We start from the raw sequence: 21,431 nt of genomic DNA on the forward strand, positions 1-21,431 counted from the left end.
TAAGAACATGATGGAACAAATAGTCTCCAGAGTCTACTTATTTGGGAAACAATGCTGTAAGGCATTTGGTTTGCTTTTATATAACCTTAGGCTGATAATTATAAATATTTAACTTTATCAGAGACTCTTTGGATCTTTATTTTCTTGTTTCTTTTCCAGCTTTATGGAGATATTATTGACATATAACATTGCATAAGTTTAAGGTATACAATGTGATGATTTGATATACTTACATGTTGCAAAATGATTACCATGATAGGGTTAGTTAACACCTCCTCCATCTTACATAATTACCACTTCTTCTTCTGTGGTGAGAATATTTAAAATTTACTCTCTTAACAGCTTTCAAGTATTGATATATAATACAATATTGGTATCTGTAGTCACCTTGCTGTACATTAGATCCCAAGAACTTATTCATCGTACAACTGGAAGTTTGTGCCCTTGGATAAACATCTCCCCATTTCCCTCACCCCTGCCCCTTGACGCCCAGCCCTGGCAACCACCGGTCTACTCTCTGTTTCTATTAGTTCAGCTGTTCCAGATTCCACATATAAGTGATATCATACAGTATTTGTCTTTCTCTGTCTGACTTATTTCACTTAGAATAATGCCTTCACGGCCATCCATGTTGTCACAAGTGGCAGGATTTCCTTCTTTTTTATGGATGAATAATAGTTCATTGAATATGTGTGTGTGTATGTGTATGTATGTGTGTGTATATATATATATATATATATAATCGCACATTTTCTTTATCTACTCATCAGCCAAAGGACATTTGGATTATTTTCATATCTTGGCTATTATGAATGCTGCTGCAATAAACAGGGAAGTGCAGATATCCCTTTGAGACACTGATTTTATTTCCTTTGGATATGTACCCAGAAATAGGATTGTGGAATCATATGGTAGTCCAATTTTTGATCTTTTGAGTAGCCTCCATACTGTCTTCCATAGTGGCTATATCAATTTTCATTCCCACTAACAGTGCACAAGGGTTCCCTTTTCTCTATATCCTCACCAACAATTGTTATCTCTTGTTTTTGATGATTGCCATTCTAACAGGTGTGAGGTGAGGTGATATCTCATTGTGGTTTTGATTTGCATTTTTCTGATGATTGGTGATGACAAGCACCTTTTCATGTACCTGTTGGTGTGTGATCCTTTTATATATTGTTGAATTCAGTTTGCTAGTATTTTGTTGAGGATTTTTGTATCTCTATTCATCAGAGATATTGGCCTGTAATTTTTTTTTTTTTTTGTAGTGTCTTTGTCTGGTTTTGGCATCAGGGTAATTATGGCCTCATAGAATGAGTTTGGGAGTTTTAGCATAGTTTGAGAAGGATGAGTATTAACTCTTCTTTATATTTTTGGTAATGTTTTCATGTGAAACTGTCCAGTCCTGGACTTTTGTTTGTTGGAAGTTTTTTGGTTACTGATTCAAATTCACTGCTACTAATTGGTCTGCTCAGATTATCTACTTCTTGATTCAGTCTTGGAAGACTGTATATTTCTAGGAATGTTTCCATTTCTTCTAGGTTGTCCAATTAGTAGACATATAACTGTTTGTAGTATTCTCTTATGATTGTTTGCATTTCTGTGGTATCAGTTGTAATTTCTCCTTTCTCATTTTTTATTTTATTTATTTGGGTCCTCTCTCTTTCTTTTAATGAGGCTGACTAAAGGCTTATCAAATTTTTTAATCTTTTCAAAAAACCAGCTCTTGGCTTCACTGACTTTTTTCTATTATTTTGGGGACTATTTTATTTATTTCTGCTCTGACCTTTATTATTTCCTTTCTTCTGCTAACTTTGGGCTTTGTTTGTTCTTCTTTTTCTAATTTCTTAGTTAGGTTATTTATTTGAGATTGTTCTTATTTCTTGAGGTAGACCTGCATTGCTATAAACTTCCCTCTTAGAACTGCTGTTGCTGTGTCCCATAGATTTTGGAAAGTTGTGTTTTTATTTTCATTAGTCTCAAGGTATTTTCTGATTTCGTCTTTGATTTCTTCATTGATCCATTGGTTTTTTTTAGTAGCATGTTGTATGATGTCCATGTATTTGTGTTTTTTCCCATTTTTCTTCTTGTAATTGATTTCTAGTTTCATTTATGTTGTGGTTGGAAAAGGTGCTTGATATAATTTCTGTTCTAAATTTGTTGAGACTTCTTTTGTGACCTAGCATGTGATCTATCCTGGAGAATGTTCCATGTGCCCTTGAGAGAATGTGTATTCTGCTCTTTTTGGGTGGAATGTCCTGTAGCTATCTATTAAGTCCAACTAGCCTAGTATGTCATTAAGGCCACTATCTTCTTATTGATTTTCTGTCTGGATGTTCTTTCCATTGATGTGAGTGGGGTGTTAAAGTCCCCTAGTCCTCCCAAGTTGATTTGTACATATAAGTGATATTATATAATATTTGTCTCTGTCTGACTTACTTCACTTAGTATGATCATCTCTAGTTCCATCTATGTTGCCGCAAATGGCATTATTTTATTCTTTTTTATGGCTGAGTAATATTCTATTGTATATGTATTCCACATCTTCTTTATCCATTCATCTGTCAATGGACATTTAGGTTGCTTCCATGTCTTGGCTATTGTAAATAGTGCTGCTGTGAACATTGGGTTGCATGTATCTTTTTGATTTAGAGTTTTCATCTTTGCTAGATATATGTCCAGGAGTGAGATTAGTAGATCATATGGTAACTCTATTTTTAGTTTTTTAAGGAACCTCCATACTGTTTTCCATAGTGGCTGCACTGTTTCCCAGTAACAGTGTAGGAAGGTTCCCTTTTCTCCACACCCTCTCCAACATTTATTATTTGTAGACTTTTTGATGATGGCAATTCTGACCAGTGTGAGATAATACCTCATTGTAGTTTTGGTTTGCATTTCTCTAATAATTTGCAATGTTGAGCATCTTTTCATTGCACACATCTTTTGTATCCATTCATCTATCGGTGGACATTTGGCTTGTTTTCATATCTTAGCTAACGTGAATAATGCTGCAATAAACAAGGGAGTGTGTATATCTTGTTGACATTCTGTTCGTATCAGAATATTCTAAATTTGACTATATACTTACCTTTACCAGCCTGTTGTGTATTTTCATATTTTTATGTTAATTAGCATCCTTTTATTTCAGCTTGAAGAATTTCTTTTAGCATTTCTTAAAGGCAGTTATGGTGGTGATGAAGTCCCTCAGCTTTTGTTTGTCTGGAAGAGTTTTTATTTCTCCTGCATTTTGAAGGGCAACTTCACTGGATAGAGTGTTCTTGCTTGGCAGTTGTTGTCTTTCGAAACTTTAAATACATCATTCCATTATCTCCAGGCCTCTAAGGTTTCTGCTGAGAAATCTGCCCATAGTTTTATGAGGGCTCCCTTGTAAGTCACAAGCTTCTTTTCTCCTGCTGCTTTTAAGATTCTCTCTTTGTCTTCAATTTTTGACAACCTTATTATAGTGTGTCTTAGAGAAGATCTCTTTAAGTTAAATTTGTTTGGTGACTTATGAGGGTCATGTACTTAAATATCCAAATCTCTCTCACATTTGGGAAGTTCTCAGCCATTATTTATTTAAATAAGCTTTCTGCCTCCTTTTCCCTCTCTTTTCTTTCACGACTTGCTGTTGACTTCCTTTATGGTACCCCATAGTTTATATATGCTTTCTTCACTCTTTTTTATTCTTTTTTTCTTTGTTCTCCTCTGACAGGATAATATTAAAATATCTGTCTTCCTCTTCACAGATTCTTTTTTCTGTTTGATAAATTCTTCTGTTGATGCTCTTTATTGCATTTTTCATTTCATTCATTATATTCTTCAGATCCAGAATTTGTTTGGTTCTTTTTTATGATTTCTATCTCTTTGTTAAAATTCTTTTATTGTCTGTGTATTATATTCCTGATCTTATTGAATTGTCCTTCTGCATTTTCTTGTAGCTTATTGAAATTCCTTTTAAAAAAAGCTATTTTGAATGCTTTATTGGGTAAATCGCAGATCTCCATGTCTTTGATGTTGGTTACTGGAGGATTATTGTGCTCCTTTGGTGGTGTCATGTTTCCTTGATGTTTAATGTTCCTTGAATTCTTTCGTTTCTGTTTCCACATTTTCAGCAGCAGTCACCTCCTCAGTCTTTACTGACTGACTTTGGCAGATAAAATATCTTCTGTCAGCTCTGCTAGGGATTCTGAGGCTTTTTCAGACCTTCTATTGATATGCCTGCTCCATGCTTCTTGCTCCCTCTCGTATGAGAATTCTCAAACTTGTATGCCTTCTCTACATCCTGCAGTGCACCAGGCCAGGTACTAACAGCCTGCCTTTTACCTTCCCAAGGGCAGAGCTAAAACTCAAGTTGGTGGTCTCTCCCTGGTTTGCAGATTGGGACCAGCTTTCTTCATGTGTTCAGTAGCAATTTGCCAAAGCTCATTCTCACCACTGTTGGGAGCATGCACAGAAAGCTGGACAAAAAGTAGGGGGTGGTGTTGAGTGAGGTACACTGAGCACTGGGAATGCCCACGGCCAGTTGGGGGTATCCACAGGCTAGACATCCCCTCTGGCTCATGGGTGGGCTCATGGGTGTGACACAGGTAGTAGGATCCACATTCCTTTAATGCCCTCTGAGATTTCTATATGTTTCTCTCCCAGACTCTTCCCTCCCCCCGAGTCACGCAGCTCACAACTCCATACCGTGGATGTGGAGAGGGAGAAACAGGCCTCTTTGGCAAAGTCCTACACAGCTGGGGAAGCTGTTCACTCACTCACATGCACTAGCTTTCCCCCACATGAGAAATCACAGGCCGAGAAGGACTCTCTCGGCATGAGCTATGCTGCCTTGGTAGGAGGGGTAATGTGTATAAAGTCTAACTGTTCCTCTTACCTTCTCCAGTGTGTACAAACTTGTATTTTTTTGCTCCGGTGACATGCTGGAGCTTCTCTGCTGGAAACCTGTACTTCTACAAAGGCTCTCTCATCCATGGGTGATTGTCTAAGACATTGTTCTCCAGGGGCTTCTGGGCCATGGCCATGATAGACTGGAGACAGTTCACGGGCCACTCAGTGTCCACAGCTGGGACTGAGATCTGTATGCCTATTACCTGATGCACAGGTGGGTGAGGCTGCTTCTGGGTCCCTTAGTGTATAGTGCCGGATTCCATAGCTCCCACAAAGGCACTTTTATCTGTGGGTGAGTGCTGAATTATTGTTCTCGAGGAGGGATACCGTGATAGATATGTCAGGCATGTTGGCTGTGTCACTCTGTAATTTCTTCTAAGGACAGTGATGTCTGTTTTAACAACTGAAAAAAGGGAAATATTTAGTTCAGTCATGACAGAATATAGCAGGCACTTCCTTCCCTTCACCATTGCATAGATGATGTACCTGTTTACTATCTACATCAATTGGTACAGCATTGGCTGGGCCTCTCCTCCAAGTATTGAGCTATTAGTAACAGCTATTTCGTGGAAAACAGATGTTTACCAGAAGTGATGTCAATGAGTCAATGCATATGAAGCAGATCTTGATATTAAATTCAAAATAGCTGTATAAGTGATTGGCAGCGGTTACGGGGCTAAATACCAAAATTAAGAGAAAAGGACAGTTATGTGTAAAATGTGATCTGTCAAAGAACTTAAAAGCTTTTTATTCTGAACATTTCAGGACCTTCACTGATTTTTTATAAAGCAGGCCAATAGTCTTTGCTGGAGGTGGCAAACTAGCAGGCTGGATGATTTGCTACATAATCATGTTTTGTTTGGTCTACGTAGTATTTACATGTAAAGAACTTTTAACATAAAACCTAGGACTTTCATCTTCCACAGAAAAATCAGCATATTGGTAACACTGGCTTGACATTCTTATGTGGCAATAGACAGGAGATACTGAAGGGGAGCCTACCCTTTTATTTATTTATTTTTAATTAAGGTGTAATTGACATATAATATTACATGAGTTTCAGGGGTACTGCATAATGATTCAGTAATGCATAATGATTTGTACATACTGTGAAATGGTCACCACAGTAAGTCTAGTTAACGCTTGTCACCATACATAGTTACAAAATGTTTTTTTCTTGTGATGAGGACTTTTATGATCTATTCTCTTAGCAACTTTCAAATATGCAATACAGGATTATTAACTATAGTCACCATCCTGTACATTACATTCCCATGACTTATTTATTTTATAACTGGAAGTTTGTACCTTTGACACCCTGGAGCTGCCCGTTTTAGATGAGCACATGCTCTCTGAGTTTCCCAGACCTTACCTGACCAACTTACTCTTCTCATTGATCCCCACTTGCTCCTGCAGGCATTTGAGTTTGTGTTCCCTGGTTTTTATGAGGCATTCTAGTAGCAAAGTTTCTGCTGCCAGCCTTCTCTCAGATGTTTGATCCTCCCCTTTTTGAAGAAATTCTGCCACTTAATTTATACATTTGGTTTAAGGCTTTCACACTGAAATGCCAATGTCCCTGACGAAGGAAATAACCCCCTTAGCTGTTATAACTAGCTGTTGATTCTTCGGTATGAGGACTCTGTTTACTCTCAAGCTAGTGTAGACAGGGAAGGAGAGCAGAAAGAACATTAGGGCACCAGAATCCAAAAGGAAATGTCCAGGGACCACCACCTAGGAGGGAGGAGGGGCGGGTATACTGAATGGGAAAAGTGGTAACTATGATTGTCACTGCCCTCTTCACTTTCCCTAGGACTGGCCTTTATTATTAACATGCGATTCAGACGTACTGGATAGCTGGAAGCAAAGTGTCTAGAAACAAGTATCAGCAAGATTAAATAGGGCAGATGAGGAAATGCCATGGGGTACAAAACATGCTGTGGGAAAGAATATTTGTCAAAGAATTCCATGGCTCCATAGAGAGTGGTCGGGCCAAGAGGAATGCCAGTCAAAAAACAGAAGAGCCTGGTATGGCACTTCCTGTAGAACTGCCATGCTTTCCTAGTGACATAAACATGACAGGACAGGGAGGGAAATAATTTGTCACAAATGAAGGTACCTTCCTTCTGGTTTCTTCTCTAAACTGTCTGCTGATGATTTTGAGATCCTTCTCAAATTGAATCAGTTTGCAGTAGTATCAACAGACCAGTTGTAGGCTGAGTTGTTAGGAATTTGTGCTTAGGAAAATTAGAGTTTATTCCAGCACTCCTTAACTTTTTGAAACTGTGGTCTATTAGGATCATGTTACTAATGTTACTTAAATCTGATTTAACTTAAAGAGACACAATGTGGGAGTTGTGGCCAGAACAGATAATGCCTGTGTATGTGTGGAATTAAGCTGAAAACTCTTTCCATTTTTAAATGAATGAATAGGATTATGTGCTCCACAGTTGGTATTACAATCCCTTGTGTGGAATCCATTACAATAGTCAATTTCAACACAAACGTTTTTTTTTCCTGTGTATGTCATTTATTTTGTAGAGGAAAAGCTCAGTGTAGAACTTTGCATTGTGCGTTTGTAGTATTAGCATTTCCCCAAGTAAATGTCTTGGGAGGCTCTAAAGCCAATATCTTCATAAATATTTGGAGAGCCCACCCACCAATGACCAGACTCTTACTGAAATTGCAAAGTGTGTTCAGTGTTTTAGTGTTAGCTCAGATTTTTTTTAATATGTCTTATTTGTATAGAGAGAGGTCTCTGACCCTTGGTGGAAGTTCTCACATTCTACCTTTCTTTTTTTAAAATAACTTTACAGAGGTAAAATTGACATAAAATATACTGCACAGATTTAAGTGTACAATTTGATAGGTACTGACATATGTCTACAACAATGAAATCATCATGTCAATCATGATAGTGAACTTGTTCATCACATACAGATATTTGCTCACATCCCTTTGTAATTCCTCCCAGCCATTCCTACCTGCATCCCTCACCCCCTGGTAACCACTGATCTGCTTTCAGTAACTTCAGGTTAGTTTGCATTTGCTAGAGCTTTATACAAATGGAATCACAGTGTGTTCTCTTTTATGTCTGGTCTCTTTCACTCAGCATAATCACTTTTGGATTCATCCATATTGTCACGCGTATCATTGATTCGTTCCTTTTTATGGCTGAGTAGTATTCTGTTGTGTAGATATACCATAACTTATTTATTCTTTCATCTGTTTATGGACACTTGTATTATTTCCAGATTTTGGCAACTACAAATAAAGCTGCTCTGAGAACTTGTGTACGAGTCTTTGTATGGACTTATGCTTTTATTTCTTTTGGGTAATACCTAGGAGTGGGATAGCTGAATCATTTGGTACTTGTACATAGTGTTTAGAGATGCTTTATTTGTAATAGCCCAACACTGGAAGTAATCCAAATGTCCATAAACAATTTAAGAAACTGACAAAATTTTCCACAGTAGTCGTCCACTAGCAATGTACGAGAGTTTCAGTTCCTCTAATCCTCGCCAATACTTGGTACAGTCAGTCTTTAATTTCAGTCATTTGAATAGATATGTAATATTTTCTTAGTTTTAATTCATACTGTTTTAGTGACTAATACTGTTAGTCACTAAAAACAGTCACATACTGTTCTAGTGACTAATGATATTGAGCATCTTTTCATGAGCTTATGTACCATTAGTACATCTTCTTTGGTGAAGTGTGCAAATCTTTTGCCTATTTATTTATTTGTAATTGAGCTGTTTATCTTCTTATTTAGTATTTTTGTATATTCTGAATACAAGTTCTTTATCAGCTAATTTTTTTTATAAATATTTCTTCCATTCTGTGACTTATCTTTTCATTCTCTTAAGGGTATTTTTTGAATAGCAGAAGTTTTTAATTTTGATGGATAAATTTATTAATTTGTTCTTTTGCAAGTTGTGTTTTTTGGTGGCATATCTAAGAAATCTTTGCCCAGCTCAAGGTCACAAAGGTTTTCTCCTATGTTTTTTTCTAGAGGTTGTATACTTTTAGGTTTTATGTTTGGGTTTATGATTCGTTTTGAGTTAATATTTGTATATGGTGCAAAATTATATATCTATATTTATTTATTTGCCTATGGATATCCAAATTTTCCAGCATTGTTGAAAAGACTGTTCTTTCTTCACTGAATTGCCTTTGTGCCTCTATCAAAGTATAATTGTCCATACATGTTTGGATTTATTTCTGGACTCTCTATTCCATTCCATTGATCTATTTGTCTATATTTACATCAATATCACACTGTCCTGATTACTGTAGTTTTTAAGCCTTTAAATCAAGTAGTATTAGCCTTTATCTTTTTCAAAGTTATTTTGGCTATTGTAGGTACTTTGTATTTACATATGAATTTTAAAATCTGCTTGTCAATTTCAACCAAAGAAGCTGCTGAGATTTGGACTGGTATTGCATTGAATCTGTTGATCTATTTGGGAGAAAACTGCTCTTAACAATAGTGAGTCATCTGATTCATAAATAATGTCTCTCTCTCTAGAATATCCCATATATTCTGCTGTTGTTGGGTGGAGTGTTCTGTAAATGTCAAATGGGTCACTTTCATTGATAGTTTTGTTTAATTCTTTAATTTCTCTCAGCAATGTTGCTAGTTCTTAGCGTATAGGTCTTTCACATCTGTAGTCAGATTTATCCCTAAGTTTTTCACATTTTTGGTGTTATTATGAATGACTTAAAATTTCAATTGTTGGGCTTCCCTGGTGGCGCAGTGGTTGAGAGTCCACCTGCCGATGCAGGGGACACGGGTTCATGCCCCGGTCCGGGAAGATCCCACATGCCGTGGAGTGGCTGGGCCTGTGATCCATGGCTGCTGAGCCTGCACGTCTGGAGCCTGTGCTCTGCAACGGGAGAGGCCACAACAGTGAGAGGCCTGGGTACCGCAAAAAAAAAAAAAAAAAAAAATTTCAATTGCTGATTGTTTCTTGCCAGTATATAGAGGTATAATTAAGTTATTTGTATTGGTTTTTATCTGCAAACTTGTTAAACTCTCATTATTTTAGTAGCTTTTTTGGTAGATTTCCATCAGACTGTCTATACATATATTTCAATAATCTATAACTAAAGGCAATTTTACTTCTTCCTACCCAATCTGGATGTCTTTTACTTCTTTTTTCTTGCATTATTACCTTGCTAGAACCTTCAGTACAATGCTGAGTAGAAATTATAAGAGTAGACATCCTTGTCTTGTTCCTAATCTAGGGGGTCAAGAGAATTTTTTTCAGGAATGGATGTTGGATTTTGCCAAGTGCCTTTTGGACATTTTTTGAGATAATTATTTTCTGCTATTATATATATATTTTTTTCAATTTAGGAACTGACTCACCAGAAAGATCTTCCAAAGGGGCAGTGTATGTTAGGAATCATGTTTGGCTGTGATAAGTAGATATCTGAAACATATAGAGAGGAATTTTTAATTTTTATGTAATGAAAAGTCTGGAAGTGAGTGGTTTATGGCATTTATTCATCCATGCAAGAAATTCAGATCAAAGTGTTCCATGATTCCCTGGGCCCTTCCCTCAGATCTGCAGATTCAGCCTTTTTGTCTACACACCTGTCATCAGGAAGAAGAAGGAGATGGGGGATTGCTCTTACCATTGATCTCTCCCCCTATACTGTTTCCACATGGACACATCAATCCAGAAAGAGGGATGGAAATGTGGTTTCTTGCTGGTCACACCGTTGTCCCTGGTGAAAGTGGCATTCTGTTAATAAAGGTGGAAGGAAGAGTAGACATTAGGTATACAATTAGAGATGTCTGCCAGAGACGCTGCTGGTAATCACTCTTTGTACTTGTCCTTCACATGCATGAAAGCTCCATCAAGAATGGAAGGAAAGGAATTTTAGATGTGGATTTTTAAAAATACATTTGCCAAGTGCAACTATCTAGACTTCCAGTGTTTTCTCACTCTCCATGACTGATCAGCAGTCTATGCACATCACATATATGGACCACTGGTGGCTGTGGGGTGAGAGCCCCTGACCCTATGCAGTGGGTTTTGTAACCTTGGGGATGGGATGAAAAGAGGATGGAGTATGAGGCAGCTGCTTTTGGCACCTCTTTCCTGCAGCTTTATTACAAAGGTGTCTACTTCCTCAGCTCAGATGTTCTCTCTTTCCTGAGACCCTTCTTGATCTCACTCTAGTTGGAATCAATTGCTCCCTTTCCTCAGCTGCCACGGTATTCTTATGATTACTTTTTGAGATGTAATTCACATACCATAAAATTCAACTATTTAATGTGTATAATTCAGTGGGGTTTTTAAAGCATATTTACAGAGTTGTACAATCAGCACACAGTCAACTTTATAGTATTTTTATTTCCTCAATAAAGCCCTGTATCCATTAGCCATCACCCCACATTCACCCTCAGTCCCTCCCAGCCCTAGACAACCACTAATACACTTTCTGTCTCTATAGTTTTGCCTATTTAGACTTTTCATATAAATGGAATTGTTGAATATGGTTCAGAGTATTTGTTAATAATTCTGTATTACATCTGCATTCTGCTCTGCAGTTAGGTTTTGTGGAGCCTATATTTGACCTCCTCTGCAGACTAAGAGTTCCCAGTCTGCCATCTTTGTATCCATAGTAGTGCCTAGTAATGTGCCTGCTACCTCAGTAAATTAAATTGAAGGAAAAGGGAATTCTCTTCCTTTTTATAAACAAACACAATAAGGTAGGCTACAATGTAATGTCTGCAAATATGAAAACAAAATGATTCCTGTCTGTAGTGAATACTGCAGTAGCAATTAGATTTTTGTAAAGACTTTGCATGTAATTGGCCTCAAACAAAAGTATGTAGTGGTTAAAGTTTATCTTAGGAGTCAACTCTCTGCTTTCTTTCTCTTCCTCATTTGAATCTTCTAACTCCCGACTCGCGGTTGTCTCGTACACCTGCCCTAATATCTGACCCAGCACAGCTACTACCATCCTCTTCCCTCCTGCCTCCCCACTGCCTTCAAAACTCATCAGAAGTTTTGGTCCACTGGGATTCAGGCACCTGGGTTCACTCCTACTTCTGCCTCTAATGCCAGCTTCAAATATTGGGAAAATCATTCCATTTTCCCAGTCCTCATTTTCTTGCCTGAAAAATGTGGAAATGACGTTCAGTAAAGGCACCTTTAACTCTAAAAATCTATGTTTCTCTGTAGCAACTCCGAATAAAAAAATGAGCCAAAATAAGATTTGTCGCTTATGCTCTTTATTCATGACATCAAAATAAAAGACACTTCTGGGGAAAGATGGATTAGGTGGAAGGTGTGTGTTTCTATTGGACAGTTATTTTCAAGAGATACTTTGATCATGGAAACATTTTTCAAATTAACTTAAATGCATTGATTATAATATATCCTCTAGGACACAGGTAGGTACTGTGTTTAGAGATACAATTGGTTTAAAGGAGTCTTTAGTCTGCCCACTCTTACTTTCACCTTTCTGCCATACTCTAGGTGTAAATCCAAAGGGAAATGTATATGGCAGAAGAGAAAACTATTGAGTACAGTTAGTAGCTCTCAGTATTAAAGGCAACTATTTACAAGTGAAAGAGGAATGAGATCCATGTCACTGGTAATGGGATTTAAATGGATTTAGGAGTTAAGGCTGAAATAGGAGCCTAATTAGAGAAGATTCGAGGGTCATCGGGTCAGTCCTCACCTGTCCATCAGGCAGACAGGCTGTCCACAGCTTTCAATTCATAGTTGTGGCATGTTCTTCTCATCAGTGTCTCTTGCCCCCCAGTTCTTGAGGGAGAAGATGCCTTGACTGCTCTTTGCAACTTGATGTGTCTGCAGCGGTGTACCAAGTATGGTCCACATATTCAGCTTACATCTGGTCTCTGTAAAAGATTACTGAAAACTCAGAATGTGATATTAATGATTTTCTTAAAGAGAGATGTGAAAAAGAATCATATTGGATAGATTGTCTTTGCTAGCATTTTCCTGATTTTAATTGCCCTTTTAAAAATAAGAATAGTATAGGGAATAAAATGACAGTTTCCATGGATGAGAAAGCCATACTTAGGATAGTTCTTTTGTGCTTGTCCTTGAAATCTAAGCTATTGAACATTTGCTACAGGAGACTTCTGTTCCCTTTCTCGTTTCCAGCTGACTTTGGAATTTTCTATATGACAAATTCATATCTTTAACCCACCTTGGGTTCTCACGTGGAGTTTGTTAGTCATAAAACTCAGCACCCAGAGTAGGTGGCATTTGAGGCTAAAAGAGGAAAGATGAAGCTAGGGTAGGAATCTAGCTCAGTCAGTTTCCTAGAGGCAGGCTCTGTATTTGTCACCACATATGCCATGGTTAGTGTTACTGCAATTTGGAGAGTTGGGACATCAGAGAATGCAGAGTTTTCTAGCTTGCTCTCTTCTCCTCTGTTGTCTCTCTTTGCTCCCACTGGTCTTGTGGGTGCTTGGTGAGAGCTGCTGCTGAATGTGGAGAGTCCCAAGCTGCGGGATAGCGCATGGAACAGAGATGGCACTTGTGTGACAGTCTAATGTCATGTGGAGATTCTGCAGCACGGCAGGAGAATTTTGTGTTCTTTCCTTTGAGAATCCGTACCAATAATATTTTCCATTACTTAGATCATTATTTGACTTTAGGCTTCAATGCTTCAAGTTGATTCCTTTGACTCTAATTAAGAAAAAAAATCATTAGGAAAGCAGATTGTCCCTTCCAATTCGTAATTAACTTACAGACTAATTTGTTTTCTGCTATCTATTTACGTTTTGCTTCAGACTTTAGCCAAATGTTATTATTTCAAGGTTTTCGTAGAAATAATCTAGATTTTAAAATTACCATGATAGGATTTTTTTCCATCTATTACAGTTGACTGGACTTCTTGGTGTTTATTTCATAAAACACAAAGTTCATATCATCAGGAATCAAGCATGAGAGTATTCGTATGATTATTCAGGAATCTCAAAGCATTTTGAAGCAGATCTCCTTTGATTTTTACATATAGAAATTCACTTAATATCCTTTTTTGTAATCAACAAAACAAGAGTAACAAAAAACAATCAATTGGTATCCAAGCATAAGCAATTCTGATTCCTAATCTTCTGGGACCCAGGTTTAGCTTATCATGCATTTCTTTACCCATTTTAGTAAAGGCCATCTTGATATTGGAGGAAAGGTTCTAGACCTGTTTACTCTGTCTTACCTTTCTTTCTGGTTGATTCAGGTGGGTACAGTGCAAATCTTTTGGGGTTACTCAGGGGCTAAGAGCCAACACAACTACAACTAAAACCACAGTTTAATCTGCATTCTGTGTAGTGACTGTGCATATGAAGGAAGCATTTTAGGGGAGAGAAAGATGTGTAGTAAAAGAAGGTGAAAAGGAAGATAAGGAGTGAGAAAATGAAAGCAGACAGAAAAAAAGGGAAGAGCAAACTGAGACCTTCCCATGGAACACCCCTCAAAACCTTCCTCTCCTGGCCACCCGCTGTTTGTAGATAGGAAACCCCAGGTAGCTGTCATCCAATCCAGTGTCCTGGAAACCCAGAGATTTTCCAAGTTTCAAATAGTGGAACTGATTTTTCTGTCAAATGAAATTATGTGTAGATGCCTAAGATATAAAGACAAAGTAGTGTTTTATTAATATAGATATACCTTATAAGTTAACATTTATAACATTTTCTTAGTGTAAAATTCATGGGTGAGACCAACAAGAGTATTTTAAATAAACACAAAAATTTGAAATTTGAGGATATGAATGATACTTCTTTTCATCAACCATCATATCCAATTTCTGTGTTTTCTTTTCTTTTCTTTTTTTTTTTTTTGTGGTACGCAGGCCTCTTACTGCTGTGGCCTCTCCCGTTGAGGAGCACAGGCTCCGGACGTGCAGGCCCAGCGGCCATGGCTCATGGGCCCAGCCGCTCCGCGGCATGTGGGATCCTCCCGGACCGGGGCATGAACCCGCGTCCCCTGCATCGGCAGGCAGACTCTCAACCACTGCGCCACCAGGGAAGCCCTCTGTGTTTTCTTTTAGATGCACACTATCAGAAAACTCTGGTTTCATATTAAAGAGATCTAGTATCTGATTTTTAAAACTTCTCAAAATATACAAACAGAATTTTAAATAGTTTTAGTATCTTGATGCAGGATAAATTGGGAATTTGATGTCTGAAGGCTGATCACTAACAGTATGTTGCAAGCATAGATGCCATCAGTACATAAGACAAGTTAGACCAAGCACGGTCAAATTTACATATTTACAATGGGTGCCAGCACTCTCTGTAAGATGGGGGTGTCCTGGCTACCATAAAACAGTGTGATACAGCGTCCAGAACATGACCTACACAATTAGAACTGGGTCTTCTGCGGCATTTAGTTGAACCTTGCATACTCTAGTTATGTTATTTTGCTGCCTTATACATGTATAGCTAAATTTTAAGAAATAACAGTACAGAGCTATGGCCTTTTGAATGAATGACCCATCTGCAATATCAAACATGCATAGAAATGGCTGGAGGCACTGAACCCTGAGATTAGCACATGTTGACTTAACCTGGTAGCAGAAGTCAACATGTTGTAGGGCAGTGTGTTCATATGTTACAGGCAGATTTTGCTACTCATTATAATTAAATACGTAATTGTATCAAGTATTATGAGGTTGCTAAGCATCTCCTTGGAGCTCTAGTGTCAAAATCTCTAGCTCATCTGGCCTGATACCCCTCACCAAATTACCTGGATGCTAAAGAATTATTCTAGTAATAGGACATAAACGTGTATTTCCTGAAATTTTGGTCACTTCATTTTGTTGTAGTGTCCTCATCAGGTGACCTACCTGATAGTTTCTTTCTTATAACAAATTTATGTCTTTCATTAGAATATTCCCAGCTAATTCTCAGAATAAAGTCCTGACACCTTAGTTTGGTTTTCAAAGTGTCTCTCTCTTTCCAAAGCTATTGCTCCAAACACTGCACCCAAACAGATCTTCTCATTTCCATTTGTTTTTCTTTCTGCTGCTTGCTTTTGCTTTCTCTTCATCTAAAATGCCTTTCATTTATATCTCTTCATGTCGAAATCTTTTTGATAAAAACCTTAGAAGTGATTATCACTTTTGGTCCAGCAATATATATATTACATACGTATATCCTATACTATATATACATATATATATATATACACAACATATATAAATATATATACACAACATATATAAATATATATACACAATATAGACTTACACACAGTATATAAATCACACAAAAGAATATTTAATGGCATAGAAAGATTTTTTTCTCATTAAGTGGGAAGGCAAATTGAAAAATATTATGATTCTCTTTTTTTTTTTCCTTAAGAGAGAGGTTTATTTTGCTTATTGGTATTTTATGTTTGGTCAGTAGACCTGTTTTACTTTTGTAAAAAGTAAAATTAATAAAACTTACCTCTAAAGCATAGGATACCTTATCCCATCCTTAAATGAAATTCTGGAACATCTGAAATCCAAACTCTTCCAAGTTGTTCTCACAATTACTCATATATCCAGGTATTTTAAAGAAGATTTAACCAACCTGAGTGGCACTAATGTTGAGGATAACGCTGATGTGCAACACAGCATATTTCTGATCCGTTTCTATCTGCCCACTGAGCTTTCCTTTGGAAATCATCAGACTAATTATCCACTCATGTTTGCAATGATACCCCTTATTTTCATGGGTTGGGTCACACCAGTGATATTCACTAACAAAAGAGGAATTGAGATTTACTATTTCCTGAAGACCTGGGTGACATTTTTTCGAATATTCTCCTCAACAGAAAAAGGGCATCTAAGTCGGCTGTGTCATGGTTGTGAATAACATGTGCACAAAGAAACTTGACTATTGTTTCCAGTGAAGGTATTATGTAAAGGGAATACCTTTCAGACTACTCTTGTCGCCCTGGAGTCCTGAGATCTTGCTTTGTGGTTTGTTTGTGCATGCATATACGCTCCTCCTGAAACAAAGAGGATATATTTGGTAGTCACTGATAATTTTTTTAAAAAGTGGATTAGGCAATTTTCCTTGAAACTTCTTTGCTAATTTAGCATGAAGTAGAATTATATAGTAGAAATGAAGGAATTTATTTGGAGGTATCAAAATAAGAAGGGGAATTGTTTGGTTACACAGAGGACTGTAAGAGGGCTGAGGAACGGATTGAAGAAAATTATCAAGCATGCGTGTTGTTTTTAAGTGATACTTGAGACTGAGATGTGAAACAGCTGTGTTGTTGGGGTTTTTTTCTTGTGCCAACTTTCCTTATTTGATTGATTTTTCTCTCTGACAGCCCATTGTGCTGATAAATGTGTCCATGGTCGCTGCATTGCTCCAAACACCTGTCAGTGTGAGCCTGGCTGGGGTGGGACCAACTGCTCCAGTGGTAAGTTTCCACCTGCTGTTGTCTGTCTCCGGATGTTTTTGCTGTATGGGCCTCTTGTCTGCAGATTACATGAGCCACAGGTTTCCCTCTTCATCCCAATGCAAAATGTGGTGTAGATTCCCAGTCCAACTCACGAATACTGTTTCTTTTAAATCTCTACATGTATTATACACAGAACTGTTATGAATAGAGTATAAAGAAAGGTACTTGGAAAGAAGATTTCAATCATCTGATTCTGGTACTTCTGTGAATATCAATGCATTTTTCAGGGTACGGTCCAGAAGTTAGATTCCTTAACTCAGTAAGGCAGTTGTGGTAACACAGCTACTGTATTCCTGCGTCTGTTTTTACTTGTTCGTTTATCTAATATATTTTCTTGGTGATGAAAACTTACCACTTGTTGGTTCTAAGGCAGAAGTAAAATTGATATTTTCAATGCTTAACATATTTATCTTTGAATTCTGAGGTGCAAATAATAAGTACTTGCTCAGATTACTGGGGAGAATTATTGGTAATAAACGAAAATTCATGAACATTTAGGTATTAAATCAATTCATAATATAGTATATAATTTTTGTCCATTATGTTAGAATTATAATTGTAAAATGATGGTGTTTTGGACTATAAGCAGATTGCACTTAAAATCCTATATTCATTATTATGAGGATTAAATGATGGAATGTCATGTAATACAGTTGCTTTTCTAAATTTCACAGTTAAAACTTAGGTTTTCTGGCTAACTCCTTGCTGTGCGTGTAATTGTGCACTCTTCCTGTTCCTTTATACTTCGTTTTGCCTTGAAAAATGTGAGAAGGAATTGAAGTGCAACTAAATTGTAATGCATGAAACGTTTACATTTAGAGAAAGGGAAAAATAGTTTTAAAAATTAGCAGACTCTCATGACAACACAACTTTGTCCTCCTTGCTACCAAAGAATTTTCTGAAACTAGTCCAAAAGAACTTTAAGCTATGTAGATAAGCTGGTTTTAAGAATTTTTACTTGCTTTCATTTGGAATTGGGGAGATTACTCTTTATCTTGTTAGAACTACTTGTTTTAGACTTGTGATCTCTTGACTGCCTCTAAAACAGCATCTTCAGGGGAGGTCCTTATGCTGTCTGTGCATAGAACATTCCATGTGAAAGAGCCTTTTTGTCGTGTCCTAAACAGGGGTGTGTGTGTGTGTGTGTGTGTGTGTGTGTGTGTGCGCGCGCGCGTGCGTGCGTCTTTCTGCCCCGACAGGCTTCCCATTCCAATGGGTAACTGTCCTGCTGCGTTTTGTTAGCCTTCTGTTAGAGATCAGGAGGGGAGAGGGCACTTTGTTCACATGCTGTTGAGGCAAAATGTTTGGGATGTGGGATCTGGCTCATGTCCATTTTTCTGGCCAACTGACCTCAAATGCATTGTTGCTTTCATTGACTTTTCCAACTTAAAGATCAGTTGTGCCTACACATTTGGAAGAAAAATAACATTATTATATAAGCCATTGGGAAAGAGAAGAGTGGCTATATTCTTCATCTGAGAAATGAGATTTGTTACTAATTTCAGGGTGAGAATACTGTGGAATAACTTTAGTTGCAGTCATACTTTGTCCCCTAAGAACTGAAGCTTACCTCGAACTAAGAGATCAGACTAAAGAGTGTGTAAACAAAACAAAAGGTCTACATGGGTTTCAGACTCTCTAGAACTGATTTAGGCCTTCTAGAAAACAAGCTGTTGCTTTATTTCGGAGTTGATTGACTTTTGAATGAAGCCTCTAGAATTCTGACAACACATGTTCTTTCAATCCTGGATGATGATATTGAGGTGACTTTTAGTTTATTCTCCACAGCTTATGTTTTGGCTTTATCATGAACAGAAGCATAAATAAATGTGGAAAGATATCTGAAGGCTTTAAAGATGTTCTTAGAATACATTTCTGACACCTTTTTTAAGCACCTAAGAAAATGCTATTCTGAGCCAGAGCACTGAATTTTGTTACCTGGGTTTTATCTATAGCTGTTACCCTAATATCACTCATTAGGAAGTGTGTAATTTAGTTACTCTTGGCCAGATAATTCTTGAAGCAAATGCACACTCTAGTAATCTACTAAGTAGCAGAGTTAAAATGGCCTAATTCCCAAGGATTTTTATCTCTCTGCCCCCTCCTCTCTGGTTATTGTTAGGCATATATTTGATAATATATGTTAGATCCAGAAAATGATTGCTTTTTTAATGACACCAGTTCCTTGTATTAGTCAGGGTCCAATCAAGAGACAGAAACTGCAATAATTTTTTTGAGTAAACCTTTCATTTTGGAACAATTTTAGAAGAGTTACAAAGAGAGTTGACAGTTTCCATACACTTGCATCCAGTTTTTCCCTTAACATATTAAGTTACCATTAGCTTGGCAAAACTAATTGCCAAAAGAAATTGACATGAATACACTACCAGTTAGTTCCTTACTAGTATATTACTATTAAACAAACTCTAGACTTTATTTGGATTTTATTATTTTTTCCATTAATGTCCTCTTTCTGTTCCAGGATCTAGTCCTGAGCACTGCACTGCATTTTCATCTCCGCAGTCCCCTCTGGTCTGTGACAATTGCTCAGTCTTCGTTTTTCATAATCTTGACAACCTTGACGAGGACTGGCCAGATATCCCGCAGAATGTCCCCCAGTCTGTGTTTTCCTCATGACTAGACTAGGCGTCCAGGTTATGAAAATACCACAGAGTTGAAGTGCCTGTCTCATTATATCGTATCAGAGGTATGATGATATTCACATGACAGCACTGATGGTGTCATCACTTGGTTAACCTTCATCATTTGGTGATGTGTAGTGTTTGCCAGGTTTCTCCACATAAAGTTACTATTTTTCCTTTTTCTTTTTCTCTGAGAATACGTCACTAAGTCTAGCCTACCCTCAAGGATGAAGGGTAGAGATTAAGCTCCATGGTTTTGAGGGGGAGAATATCTACATATGTTATCTGGACATATTCTATAAGGAAGATTTATTTATTCTCTCCCATTTAATCAATCATTTATTCATATCAGTGTGGACTTACATATATTTACATGAGAAGTCAATATTATATTGTTTATTTTGTTGCTTAAATTGTTCCAGCTTTGGCAACTGGGAGTTCTTTTAGGTGGCTTCTGTGTCCTTTTCATACGCCATTGTCCTTTTGTTTGGTCGTTTTGTTTTGTTTGGTCTTTTGAGCAGTTCCTTACTTTCTGCTACTGTAGGATACTCCAAGCTCACTTTGTGTTTTTCAGTCCTTTCAGTGCTTCAGTCCTAGAATGAGCCATTGGAGAATGGTATTTAGAAACCAAGATCTGGGTGCTGGTGTGCTCGCTGCTCCTGGAACGCATAGTAACTTGAGCAGGGAAAGTTTATTAAAAAGAATCATTAGCTATAACACGAATTTGGTGTAGAGATTGGCTAGTAGAAAGTAGATAACACTCAAAAGAATACAGGAATGGCAGAAATAAGGAGCATCCACTACTCCTAGGGCTGAGATAGAATACCCAAAGAGGAAGCCCCACTAACGGTGTGATGCAGACCTTGTTAGAGCACAGCCACAGCTCACTGAATGGCAGAGAGACTGCCATGGTACACCCCTAGTGAAACTTGCTGGAAATCTGCTTTCTGGAACCTGCTAGAAATCTGTTCTATAGGATGCTTGAGAAAGCTGTTCTGGAGAATTGTCTTACCAGAAGAACTCTGCTACAAAAAAGCCCAAGGGGGAATGCCAGGGCAAGTTGCTGGCTGATGGGTGCTGCTAGCCACAGTGCACTGTAGGAGCTGGATGCTGAAGAAGCTGCCTGTGCTGGAGAAGCCACTCCCACTGTGCTGACAGGGCAGGGGCTGGGTGCTGGAAGAGCCATGGGCACTTCTGGAGTCAGTTGAGCTGGCACACTAGAACCATGATGGGCAACACCTTCCTCCTACAGTGTCTCTCCGGCACCCTACAGAAAATGCTTAACAGTCAGCCAGCTGGCAAAGGAAGAGTACTTAAAGGGCCCACATCCATTTTTGTAGATAAAAATGAAGGATAAATTTAGCCCTGAGAGACAATAAAGTGATAACTGGTTCAGTCCACTCCTTTGTTTACTCAGCTCTTCTGTGCACCTTTCTACACACAT

The 21,431-nt window shown here is 37.8% G+C and overlaps 1 protein-coding gene across 3 annotated transcripts in view; it reads left to right on the forward strand.

Annotated features, from left to right (window-relative positions):
• The window catches only part of MEGF10 (multiple EGF like domains 10), a 163,301-nt gene that overhangs the window by 59,277 nt on the left and 82,593 nt on the right, over window positions 1-21,431 (forward strand). For all 3 annotated transcript variants that reach the window (XM_060296162.1, XM_060296164.1, XM_060296163.1), the window contains exon 5: window positions 17,211-17,303. In XM_060296162.1, the coding sequence (XP_060152145.1) occupies window positions 17,211-17,303 (93 nt within the window). The remainder of the gene's footprint in view (window positions 1-17,210; window positions 17,304-21,431) is intronic.

Source organism: Globicephala melas, chromosome 3 (assembly GCF_963455315.2).
Source record: "Globicephala melas chromosome 3, mGloMel1.2, whole genome shotgun sequence".
Lineage (NCBI taxonomy): Eukaryota > Metazoa > Chordata > Mammalia > Artiodactyla > Delphinidae > Globicephala > Globicephala melas.